This window comes from Rattus norvegicus, chromosome 1 (assembly GCF_036323735.1).
Source record: "Rattus norvegicus strain BN/NHsdMcwi chromosome 1, GRCr8, whole genome shotgun sequence".
Lineage (NCBI taxonomy): Eukaryota > Metazoa > Chordata > Mammalia > Rodentia > Muridae > Rattus > Rattus norvegicus.
Genome location: NC_086019.1, coordinates 78,330,948 through 78,342,268, shown reverse-complemented (window position 1 = coordinate 78,342,268; position 11,321 = coordinate 78,330,948). Strand labels below are relative to the sequence as shown.

At 48.4% G+C, this 11,321-nt stretch overlaps 1 protein-coding gene across 4 annotated transcripts; it reads right to left on the bottom strand.

Annotated features, from left to right (window-relative positions):
• Positions 1–234: 234 nt before the first annotated feature.
• Dnaaf3 (dynein, axonemal, assembly factor 3) lies at positions 235–8,284 on the bottom strand. Of its 4 annotated transcripts, NM_001271115.1 has the most exons (13): positions 8,028–8,100; positions 7,835–7,923; positions 7,359–7,501; positions 6,682–6,775; positions 4,604–4,761; positions 4,043–4,225; positions 3,678–3,803; positions 3,437–3,559; positions 2,988–3,105; positions 1,662–1,773; positions 1,434–1,508; positions 1,016–1,355; positions 238–763 (listed from the first exon to the last, which is right to left on the bottom strand). In NM_001271115.1, the coding sequence occupies exons 2-13, from the start codon at positions 7,917–7,919 to the stop codon at positions 569–571; spliced, it is 1,752 nt and encodes a 583-aa protein (NP_001258044.1). In that variant the 5' UTR covers positions 7,920–7,923; positions 8,028–8,100; the 3' UTR covers positions 238–568. The 4 variants fall into 4 exon arrangements, with proteins under 4 accessions (XP_017444124.1, XP_038957394.1, XP_038957452.1 ...); XM_017588635.3 differs by having other exon boundaries at positions 235–1,355; positions 7,835–7,939; positions 8,028–8,284; XM_039101466.2 differs by having other exon boundaries at positions 235–1,355; positions 4,604–4,824; positions 7,835–7,939; positions 8,028–8,278.
• Between the last annotated feature and the right edge of the window lie 3,037 nt (positions 8,285–11,321).

Sequence of the window (11,321 nt, the reverse complement as noted above, 5' to 3'; positions counted from 1 at the left end):
AGGTTCCTCACTAAAATGTAGTCTTTCTGTGACTTTTCTCTCCATGTTTCTGTCAGTTTCACTGCCCTTAGCATGTTTAGTTTAAAGGTTCATGTGCAGGACCCTAAGTCCTCAGCCTACACTGATGTGAAATTCAGCCAAGTCCACTTGGAAACCCACCATCCGGGGCCCATCCCCCCTTGTCCCACCCCCTTCTTGGCACTGGAGACCAACAGAGGACAGGACACACAGAGGTGACCCTGCGCTCTTTATTTGAACCGCATCCAAGGGAGGATATGTCCTTGTCCCTCCAACAGTAGCATGTCAAGAAAGGCCCAAGGCAAAAGAGGATGTGGAGCCCAGGGTTGTACCTCTGGCCTGGGATTCTTGTCAGGATAAATCTTAGATTATGATCTAAGACACACACACCCCAAAAAAGACTAGAACTGAGAGTTCAAGGAAAGGAATTTGAAATTCTAGTTATATCACTGGGGTTGAGAAGGAACGCAGAGTAAAACAGTGGGCTGAGCTGGTGTCAGTCCTGGAGCCTGCTTCAGCAGTTAAAGGTAGGATTCTTGGTCCCCGCGGTTCATGTTACATGTTTTAGAGGTGCAATCGCCGAGGACATTGCCAAAGCTTCCTGGACTGGACTTATCACTTCCGGAGGAGGGGCCAGGTCTGCTTGGGGAGGACTGATTGCTTCTAGAGGCAGGACTACCTCAGCCTGAAGTGGGCTCATCGCCTCTAGAGGTGGAATCTGGTCAGCTCTGGGTGGGCTCATCGCCTCTAGAGATGTGGCCTGGTCAGCCTGGGATAAGCTAATTGCTTCTAGAGAAGGGGTCTGGTCAGCCCGGGTTGGGCTCATCAATTCTAGAGATGGGGACTGGCCAGCCTGGGGTGGGCTCATTTCCTCTAGAGGCAGGGTCTGGTCAGTCTGGGGTGGGCTCATCAATTCTAGAGATGGGGTCTGGTCAGTCTGAGGTGGGTTCATTGCCTCTAGAGGAGGGGCTGAGTCAGTCTGGGATGGGCTAATTGCTTCTAGAGGAGGGGCCTGGTCAGCCTCGGGTGGGCTCATAGCCTCTAGAGGCGGAGTCTGGTCAACCTTTGGAGGGCTCATCACCTCTAGAGATGGGGCCTGGTCAGCCTGGGGTGGGTTTATCGATTCTGGAGTAGGAGCCAGAACTTTAGAGGGCACGGGTCCAGATTCCACAGCTGAGTCTCCGCCACCCCGAGTAGAGTCCCCTAACTTGTAGAAGCGTGCAAAGGTCTCGGAGGGTTTGGTTCCAGTATGAGGGGCGAACCCAGCCGCCTGCGCTATCTCCACAACACGGTCAGAGAATGCTTTCAACTCCTTGGGCCGCAGGTCCACCAAGTACCTATTTTGGGAAACCGTGTGTGAGGAGACCTGGCCTTTGGCCCAGCAGGGACCTTCCCACCCCACTCCTCTGACTCACCGAGCTAATTCCACAACCAGGTTCCCTCCAGGGGCCACGCAAGCCCCGAGCTCAGGGCTGAGAAGATGGATCATCCTGAGGAGAGAAAGGGCTAGGAGCTGAGATACACAGGTGGGGACGAAGACCCAGAGCAGGATGGAGACTGCAAAGCTGAAGTCCCGGATCCTGACAGAGAGAAAACTGGGGCCCGATCCTAGGTCTCTAGGAGTACATCTGTGAGCCACTTACCCACAGGAGACATACAGGAGCTGGAACCGGCCCCGGTAGCAAGTCTTATGATGGAGAGTCTGCGAAGAGTCCAGAGGCAGAAAGTGGATAGTGAAGGGTTCTTGAGCAGGTGCTGCAAGAAAAGATAAGAAAAAGGTCAGCTCTGCAGTTGAAGAGCTGGCTTCGCTGCTAAGAGGACTTGATACTCTTTCAGAGACCCTGAGTTTGGTGCCCAGCACCCAGAACCCAAGTGAGACAACTTACAACCACCTCCGACTCTAATTTCTGGGGATATGGCACCCTCTTGTGGCTTCCAGGGCACCTACATGTGTGCTTGCACACATTGATTGATTGATAGATTGATTGATTGATTGATTGATCGAGATTGAGATTGAGATTGAGGCAGGGTTTCTCTGTGTAGCCTTGGCTGTCCTGGAAGTGAGTCTGTAGGCCAGGCTGGCCTCGAACTCAGAGCTCCGCCTGCCTCTGCCTCTGCCTGCCAGGTGCTGGGATTAAAGGCGTGCACCACCACAGCCCGTCTACGAATAAAAATCTTGAGAGTCAAAGAGATGCACACACAAGTGGCAAAAAATATTGGCGTTAATGCTCCTTTTCCTCCACTTTCGTTTTGTTTTGAGTCAGGCTTTCATCTTGTAGCTGAAGATATCTGGAATTGTGACCCAAACCAAGCATTTCCTCCTGCCTCAGCCTTCTGAGCTGGGGTGACAGTCATGCACTGCCCACACCCAGATTTCTTGGCCTTTCCTTTAAAACGATTTTCTTGGTGATGGTGTGTGCCATGGTATATGTGTGAAGGTCAGTGACAACATTTATCGAGTCAGCTCTCTCTGTCCACCATTACTTTGACCCCAGGGGTCAAACGTGAACTGCAGGACCCTGACGACAAGGTCTTCTTGCTGAGCTAGCTTGTCGACCTCCGTTGTCTTTCTAGAAGCCTCCCTTTTTTGTCCTTTCACTGAGCTGGATTGATGCAAATCAGGGGAGGTGGACCCACGAGGCAGAGACCCACTTTACAGACAGGAAAGAGAGTGGATGGTCCCTTGGATAAAGGAACAGGAACCGAGGGAGAAATGAGTTAAGGAATGGAATAGAAAGAAGGACAGCCAGAATCCATGTAGGGAAAGTGTGTAGGGAGGAATGAATCTAGACGGTTCCCAGTTAGAATTCTATAAAGGGCTGAGAATTCTAGTGTCAGGGTTTAGAAAAGAGAGAAAAAGAGAACGAACATCAACGACAGAGCAACTGCCCAGGTATTCTAAATCAGCTCTGTCAAAACTTGGGAAAGAAACAGTGTCTATCTGAAGTTTGCAGTTGCTGCCTACCTACCATCTGGCTCTGGCGACTTTGTCTCCTCCACGTTCCCCTTAATGGCTCTCGGGCCCCTCCAGGCGGCCACGTCTCGGAACAGCTCTGTAACATTATGCTGCGTGATCTCGCTCGCGGTCTGTCCAGGAGAAAGGAGGAGGGGCCAATGTTAGGCTAGGCACATTAGGGGTGCGTAGGGGCGGGGCTTACTGTACGAGTGACAGCTAGCCCCAAACTAGAATTCCTTGTTACTTTTCCAGGGCTGGGTTTAAGATGCAGTAAGAAGACTAGAGAACACAGCGCTCCCAGAAAGGAACCAAGAAGTTGGGGACAGAGCAGGCTTGGATGGAGACACTGGACCAAAATAAGGGGTGAAGCTCAAAAAGCATTGGCGCTATTTGGCAGAAAAGGCAGGCTTGGAAGGCAGAGAGCAGGAACGTGCCCTAACCCTAGCCCCACCGGGCCCACACCTTGACCGGTTGTCCGTTACTCGTCCGTAAGAGACTCTTGTCGTCCGCCTCAATGCCAAAAGCCACAAAGGGCCCCGTGGCGATGTCCCCCCAGTATCCGCGCGCAGCCACGCGTTCCCCACGCTGGGAAAAAAAAAACAAACAAACAAAAGGGATGAGATCGCAAGTGAGGTCCAAACTGGGGAACCTTTACTGGTAGATATCTAAAATACGCAAACCAGGCCTGGGAATAGACACGCACGTGGCTCAGGAGGCGACCGGAAGCCATGGTCCTGTTGGGCACGTGGTAAGCACTCAAGTCTCTGAGTTCGAAGGCAACACCAGTGTCCCGCCAGCGTCGGAATTCATGGAAATGGATGACTTGAGCCTGGAGTAGAGGATAGGAAAGAAGAGCCTGGTTAATTTGGTATAGGAACCCCAACCTTATAACTATAGGAATTCCTCCAACCTTAGACTCCAGGGTCCAGCCAGATCCAGTCCTCCTTCCTCAGACCTAGTTAGGAATCTAGACTCCAGCCCTCCTCCTTCATATCTGGGGGCAAAGTCCAGCTCTTTTCCTTCCTCCCTGGACTCAGATGCTGGCAACCTGCTCCCAAGCTTCCTCACCCCTCGATCATGCAGCTTCATACGCAAGTCCCAGTCGGCAACACCACGCCGGGCATCGTAGCGGGAACCCAGGTAGTGGCGCAACCTCGAGTCCCAAAGGCGACTCATGGGGAAGACTTCCGGTCCCTTCTCCCCACCTGACCAGAAGCGGAACACAGCCTCCAGGGCATCCCGCTCCCGGAACTGCATGACCAGACAAACATGGAGAGAGACAGAGATGCAATGAGGGCTGCCCTCCATCCCATTAGGTGGGAGTGACTATGGGGGTGGAAAAAAATGAGATACAGAGAGCAAAGTCTCCCTTAACCCTAGGCCACAGTAGTGGGAGTCACAGACGTGGAATTCTCTCTCTCTCTCTCTCTCTCTCTCTCTCTCTCTCTCTCTCTCTCTCTCTCACACACACACACACACACACACACACACACACACACACACACACACACACACACACACCCTAGCCTGCTCCAGACCTCAATTCCTCTGAACTGCTCATTTCCATTCTTCACTAAAATTTCAAGCAATGTTCCTCTTTCCCCCAACAAAGGTGGGCAGCTGTGGCACCTTGAGCGGCCGAAGGCTAAGCCAGGGTAGTAACTCCTCCAGGCGATCAGGCTCCGGAACCAGATTAGACAGGTGACTAGCCTGGGCGCGCAGGAAGGCAGCAACGGAGGGTCGCAGCAGCGCGTTCCCCCACAGCTCCAGGAAGGTCTCACTCCGCTCTGGAGAGAGGTAGGAAGGATGAAACATGGAGGGAGACTTGGCAAACTGCACCAATTCAGGACCTGCAAGCATCAATCACCCAGTGCTGCTGATTGAAGCTAGGACTTCCCAAAGGCAAGGCAAGATGACATATATCCCCCAAGTCTCTTTTTAAAAATTTATTTTTAATAAATTAAACTTTTTATTCTCTCTGTGTGTGTACGTCTGTGCAAGATCTTTCAGAGATCAGACACAGCCCCTGGAACACAATAAAACTTTATCTGAAAACGAAACTAAAACCAAATCAAAACACCCCAAAATCCACAATAAAGATGAAACGATTTAAAATTGTAACACCATTTTTAAAATTTTTTTATTTTTATCTTTTTTATTTGGTATTAAGGATGAAACCCACTGGATGGTGGTAGCCCATACCTTTAATCCCAGCTCTTGGAAGGCAGAGACAGGGGGGCAGGGAGGCAGGGAGGCAGGGAGGCAGAGACAGAGGCAGATCGCTGAGTTTGAGGCCAGCCTGGTCTACAGAAGTTCCAGGACAGTGAGGGATATACAGAGACACTCTGTCTCAAAAAAACAAAACTAAGAAACCAAAGGGACTTCCATGTGCTAGGCAAGCATTCCATATATCTACAATACATCTCTATCTTAACTTCCCAGCACCTCTTACCCCTAAAAAATGTATTCAGATCTACTAAGCTGTACAAAGTTATGGGACCTGGGGGCCAAAGGGCAAGGGGCAAAGGTGCCTGCAACCAAGTTTGATGATGAACTGAGTTTGAACTTTGGAATACAAGTGGTGGACGGAGAGAACTGAGCTGCTGTTATAAGCCGAGCACTACACACTTTTTTCTATAGAATCCTCTCATGGAATCCTATTGGTAGAGGATGGCAAGATGGCTCTGAGGTTAAGGATGCCTGCGGCCAAACCTAAGGATGTATCCTTGAGACTCATGCGGTAGGAGAGAACCAATTCCCATGAGCTGTCCTCTCCACTTGCAAGCTGTGGCATGCACAAGCACTCACTAAGTAAATATGTATTAAGACCCACATTAGTGGGGGACCTTTTGGGTCCTGCATTTTGCAAAGGATGAAATAGGAAATAGAGACAGATCTCTTTGTGCTGCCTTTTACATTTTATTTAGTGTCTGTGCTCCTGTTATAACACAAGTGTGGGTATCAGATGATGACTTTCAGGAGTCAGTTCTAGTCCCAGGGACCAAACCCAGATCATAAGTGTGATAGCAGGCACCTTTACCAGCTGAGCCATCTCCACGGACGCTGTTTGTTTCCTGTTTGTTGATATGGCACATTATGCATCCCACAGGACCTTAAACTCTATGTAGCTAAGGACAACCTGATTTTCTGAACCTTAGACACCTCCCGAGTGCTGTGACTACCTGTGCCACCATACCAGGGACTTCGTGCACACTAGCACTCTACTAACTGAGCTACATCTTCAAAATTTTATTTATTTTCTATTTTTGAGACAGGGTTTGACTGTGATGCCTGGCAGGCCTGGATCTCACTGGGCAGACCATGCTGGTCTTGAACTCCTTGAGATCCACCTGCCTTGCCTCCTGAGTGTGCACTATTATTTAGTGTTATTGAGTGTTAAAGGTGTGCATTACCAGGCCCATCCCATCTCCAAAGTTTTAAATCACACCATTGGAAGGTCAGTGTCACTGGGGGTGGGGGGAAGCCTTGAGTCTGAATACTAGAGTCTTTTGTTTCTTTCTTTCTAATTTATTTATTTAGAGACAGGGTTGCTCTGTGTAATCCTGGCTGTCCTGGAACTCACTCTGTAGACCAGGCTGGCCTTGAACTCAGAGATCCACCTGCCTCTGACTCCCAGGTGCTGGAGTTAAGGGCATGCACCCACCCACTCCCATCCCTACTGAATGCTAGAATCTTAAGCAACTGACCTTGGAGTCCCATCTTCTCAGGCTCCTCTAGGGCTAGACTGAAGATCAGCATGTGTCGGGCCACAGCTTCCAGATTATTCTCCAGCACATAAAACTGGAGGAGTGACAGACAAGACAATTCTGCAGATCTAGGAGCCCAGAACACCAGCCTTCCCCCACACCCCAGTGTGGAGATAGAACCCAACCAGGGACATTGCACAAGCTAGAGCAGCACTCCACCACTGAACTACATTCCCAGCACTTCTCCCCCCAACCCACATCTCTGTTTTCCTTTCTTTTGTGAGGCAAAGTCTCAGTAGGTCGACCTTGAACTCTCTGTTGCCCAGGATGGCTTTGAACTTGAGATGCTTCTCCTGCCTCAGCCTCCAGAGCTACTGTGATTACAGGCTTCAACCACTAGATCCAGCTTGCTAGGCTTCTCTCTTAAGCCATAAGTCTAGATTCCAGGTCATTCCTCATACCACTACTGGAGACCTGGTTCTTGGGCTCTCACTCTTACTGAAGCGAGGGGGGAGGGGGTCTCAAACCCCAGGACCTTACTTCCTAGGACATAGGTCTGAGACTCCAAGCATCTAACTCCTCAGATCCCACAGCCTAACCTCTAGGACCTGGAAACTTTCGTTCCAATCCTCTCAACCCCAGTCTGCTCCATCGATGACTTCAGAATCCCAACTCACATTGAACCTCCTGAGAGGCCAGAGCATCGCCCTGGCCAGCGTCCGCAGCATGTGTCTCCCATCCACAGAACCTAATAGCAGGGCATCCAGCTCTGGGATCTTGTGCTCTGTTTTTGACTGTGAATCTGGGTCTACAGGAGGACCTGGCAAGACGATAGCGGGCAGGGACTAGTGGTCTCGTCCCCTGAAGCTGACTTTAGAAGTTACGAAACCTGCAGGCTTGGTGCCCCAAGACTGGGTTCCAAAAACAGTGATACCTTCGCCTTACAGCACGTAACATCATAAAAAAAAAAAAATTCTGGGATACCCCTCTCCTCAAGCCACTTAACTTAGGGAACATTGGCATAGACACCCCATCAGCGTCCCCTACCACGGACACACGTGCTGTACGCTTATTATTATTTGCGCACAGTCCACAATTGGAGTGGGAAAGGCACCTCTGTCTAAGACGGTGTGTGGTCCTAGGATAGACTCACTTTCAGCTTGTAGGTCCAGCGCTGGGGAGAGGCCCCACCAGGACACAGTACCGAAGCCGTTACCGGAGCCCGCAGGCGTGGTCATCGCTCTATGGGACAAGAATTCTGGGAATTCCACATTTATCCATCCCATCCATCCCTTTCTCACTGCCCCTCGCTTCCTGCCCCTTCGACTTCACGTTAATCCCCTCACCTTTATTCTTCCAAATATCCGTAGGTGACCCTTCTCCCACAGGGTCCTGAGCTGAGCTCCTGAAAGCCAGCACAACTGTCTCCCAGAGGCTTCGCCCACTCTGAATCATCATTATCCAATGGGAGCATGTGGTTTTGCATTATTGCTAACAACTGACCAATGAACGTGAAAAGGTACCGCTCACTACGCACTTTTGACCAATAGCAGCTCCGAGAGATGGCGGAGGTGTGGTCCGGAACTGGACGCCGGACGCGGTTGTCATAACAACAGCTCCGCGGGAATAGAGTGCCTGCTTTCTGGATCCGTCCATAGTTCTAGGAAAGGGAGGACCAAGCTTGCTACTTCAAATTAAATCAGAACTGAACGAAATATTTTTTCCTGTTCTTTCCCTTCCTCCCTCCCTCCCTCCCTTCCTCTCTCTCCCTTCCTTCCTTCTTTCGTTCTTCCTTCTTTTCTTACCTCCTCTTCCTCCTCCTTCTTCCTCCTCCTCTCCTCCTCCTCCTCCTCTTATTTTTGAGTCGGATTATTCGAGTTACTCCGAACTCGCAGCAGTCCTGAGTTCTTGGTTTAAGGGTTGTGAGGCACCATTTCTGGCTTTTAATGAAATCTCTATGAATCCAAATTATAGCAGGAAACCCAGACTCGTGCCTTCAGATCTCTGTTTTGTTCTTTTGTTTTTGTTTCTTTCACACCTGGGCTCTGAGTATAGGCCTCGCCGGGTAGAAAATGGGACCTTGCTCAGTAGATTTTCAACAGTCATTACTCGATAATATATCTTTAGTAGGCACCGTGGCACAGACCCATAATACCAGCATTCTGAAGTAGGAAGATCAGTGGTTCAAGGCCAGCCTGCTCTATATCTCTTATTCCAGGCCAGCAAAGGCCACCACACAGTAGGACTTTTGTATAAAAGCAAAAAATAAAACAAAACAAAAATAATCAAACAAAAAAAATCATCTTCCCTCCTGGAGCAGGAGCAATGGCTCGGCAGTTAAAGGCACTTGCTGCTCTCCTAGAGAACTGTAGAGTTCAGTTCTCAGCACCCACATCGCAAGGATCATAACTGCCTGTACTTTCAGCTCCAGGGGATCTCATGCCCTCTTCCCACCTCTTGTGGGCACCCACAAACACTTGACATATCACACACACACACACACACACACACACACATACACACACACACACACACACAGAATAAAATTTTCAAATATAAATTAAAAAAAATCTTCCTCCTGGGGAGATACCTAACATTGGTCTCTCAGGTCATGTTAAGCAATAAATAGAATTTACTAGAATGAAGAAAAAGATTGAGACAATGCTACAGAAATAATAGCTTCAGGACTGGCATCAGTTTTGGTTGGGCTCTTGTTAAGCTTGATTGAAACACTGTGTTCCATCCCCAGTGTCACATAAATCCAGGTGTGATAGTAGTGACTATAATTCAATCATGGGGGGGGTTGTCACGAGATGGAAGTAGGTTTAATAGTTCAAGCATCATTTTATATATGGAGAGAGGGGCTAGAAAGATGACTCAGAAGTTAAGAGCACTGGTTGCTCTTCCAGTGGACCTGGGTTCAGATCCCAACACCCACATGTCAGTCAGCTTTTAACCATCTGTATGTAATTCCAGTTCCAGGAAATTCGCTGCCTTCTTCTGGCCTCTGAGGACATACATGCAGGTGCCACACAAGTATACATGCTGAGGACATACATACATTCAGGCAAAACACTCACACAATAAGACAAAAAGAAATGTATAACATAATTTAAAACATATAATTCCCGACTCACAGTGAAGCGTAACACTTCACTCCCCTGTGCATTGTACTGTATACATGTATGCACATCCATACCTGGGTGTTTGCGGCCATGAAAATGCAGATGCTAGAGAGGGATGGCTGGTGTTCATCATTTTCGTTAAGCTGCTCCCAAATCTGTAAATCTCTGCTCCCCAATGCTATTGGCCATGCCCCACCTTTTATATTGGTGTTTTGTATTCCAACTCAGGTCTACACAGCAAGCACCATCATATCATATTTCACCCCTTCTTGTGGTGGAATAACATTGTTCTATTTCTCTCTCATTATCATGCCTGTCATTCATTCATAGTATGTCATTCAAATGTTACCTCAGAGATTTCCCTGACCTCCCCCAATTACCTCAACATTCACTAGACTTCATTTTTCTTTTTACCATGTAGCCCAGGTGGGCTTCAAACTTGTGATCCTCCTGTCTCTGCCTCCTTCAGCAAATTCCACCACTGTGTGTACCACAAATGGCCACTGGACTTATTCTCAAATATTTTTTTAAAGAAAACTCTTTTTTTGAGACAAGGTCTCTCTATTACATAGCTCCAGCTGTACCGGAACTTGCTATATAGACCAGGCTAGCCTTGAGCTCACAGAGAACTGCCTGCCTCTGTGTCCTGAGTGTTAGAACTAAAGTCATATGTCACTAAACCTGGCTTAGATGTGTGTGTGTGTGTGTGTGTGTGTGTGTGTGTGTGTGTGTGCGCGCAGAGGACCTGGGTTTGATTCCCAGCATCGACATGGTGACTCACAGTGCTCTACTAATTCTAGTCTCAAGGATCCAACACCCTCTTCTTTTTTTTTTTTTTTTTTTTTTAGTTCTTTTTTTCGGAGCTGGGGACCGAACCCAGGGCCTTGCGCTTCCTAGGTAAGCGCTCTACCACTGAGCTAAATCCCCAGCCCCCCAACACCCTCTTCTAACCTCAGTGGACACCAGGCATACATCATACATACAGTACACACACAGAGAGGCAGGTAGAACACTCATGCACACAAAATAATAAAATAAATAAAACTTTAAAAATAAGAAAATTACATCATAACAGGTTCAAGGGCCAGGATTTAAGGTCAAACATATTGACAACTCCAAACAACTTCTCTTTACTTGTCAAGAATAAACACTGTATTTATCATGAGGCTTCTGTGAGGGTGATATCGGCAGCAGTGGTGGTAATAGTTAATTGTAAATAAAACTGTCTTCATAAAAGCAACACACACGGGGCTGGGGATTTAGCTCAGTGGTAGAGCGCTTACCTAGGAAGCGCAAGGCCCTGGGTTCGGTCCCCAGCTCTGAAAAAAAGAACCAAAAAAAAAAAAAAAAAAAAAAAAAGAGCAACACACACAATCACACAGGAGAAACAACTGTTATAATTTTGTGGAAAATTTTTTCTCTTTTCTTTTCTTTTTTTCTTTTTTTTTTTATGGTTTTATGGTTTTTCCAGACAGAGTTTTGGCATAGACCGCACAGCGAGCGGCCACTGCTGCT

Coding starts and splice junctions, on each gene's coding strand:
- Dnaaf3 (XM_039101466.2), bottom strand. CDS start 8,139: ATGATGATTCAGAGTGGGCGAAGCCTCTGGGAGACAGTTGTGCTGGCT. Junction 7,502..7,834: donor GCTGGACCTACAAGCTGAAA/GTGAGTCTATCC, acceptor TCGTCTTGCCAG/GTCCTCCTGTAGACCCAGAT. Junction 3,106..3,436: donor GTAACGGACAACCGGTCAAG/GTGTGGGCCCGG, acceptor TCTCCTGGACAG/ACCGCGAGCGAGATCACGCA.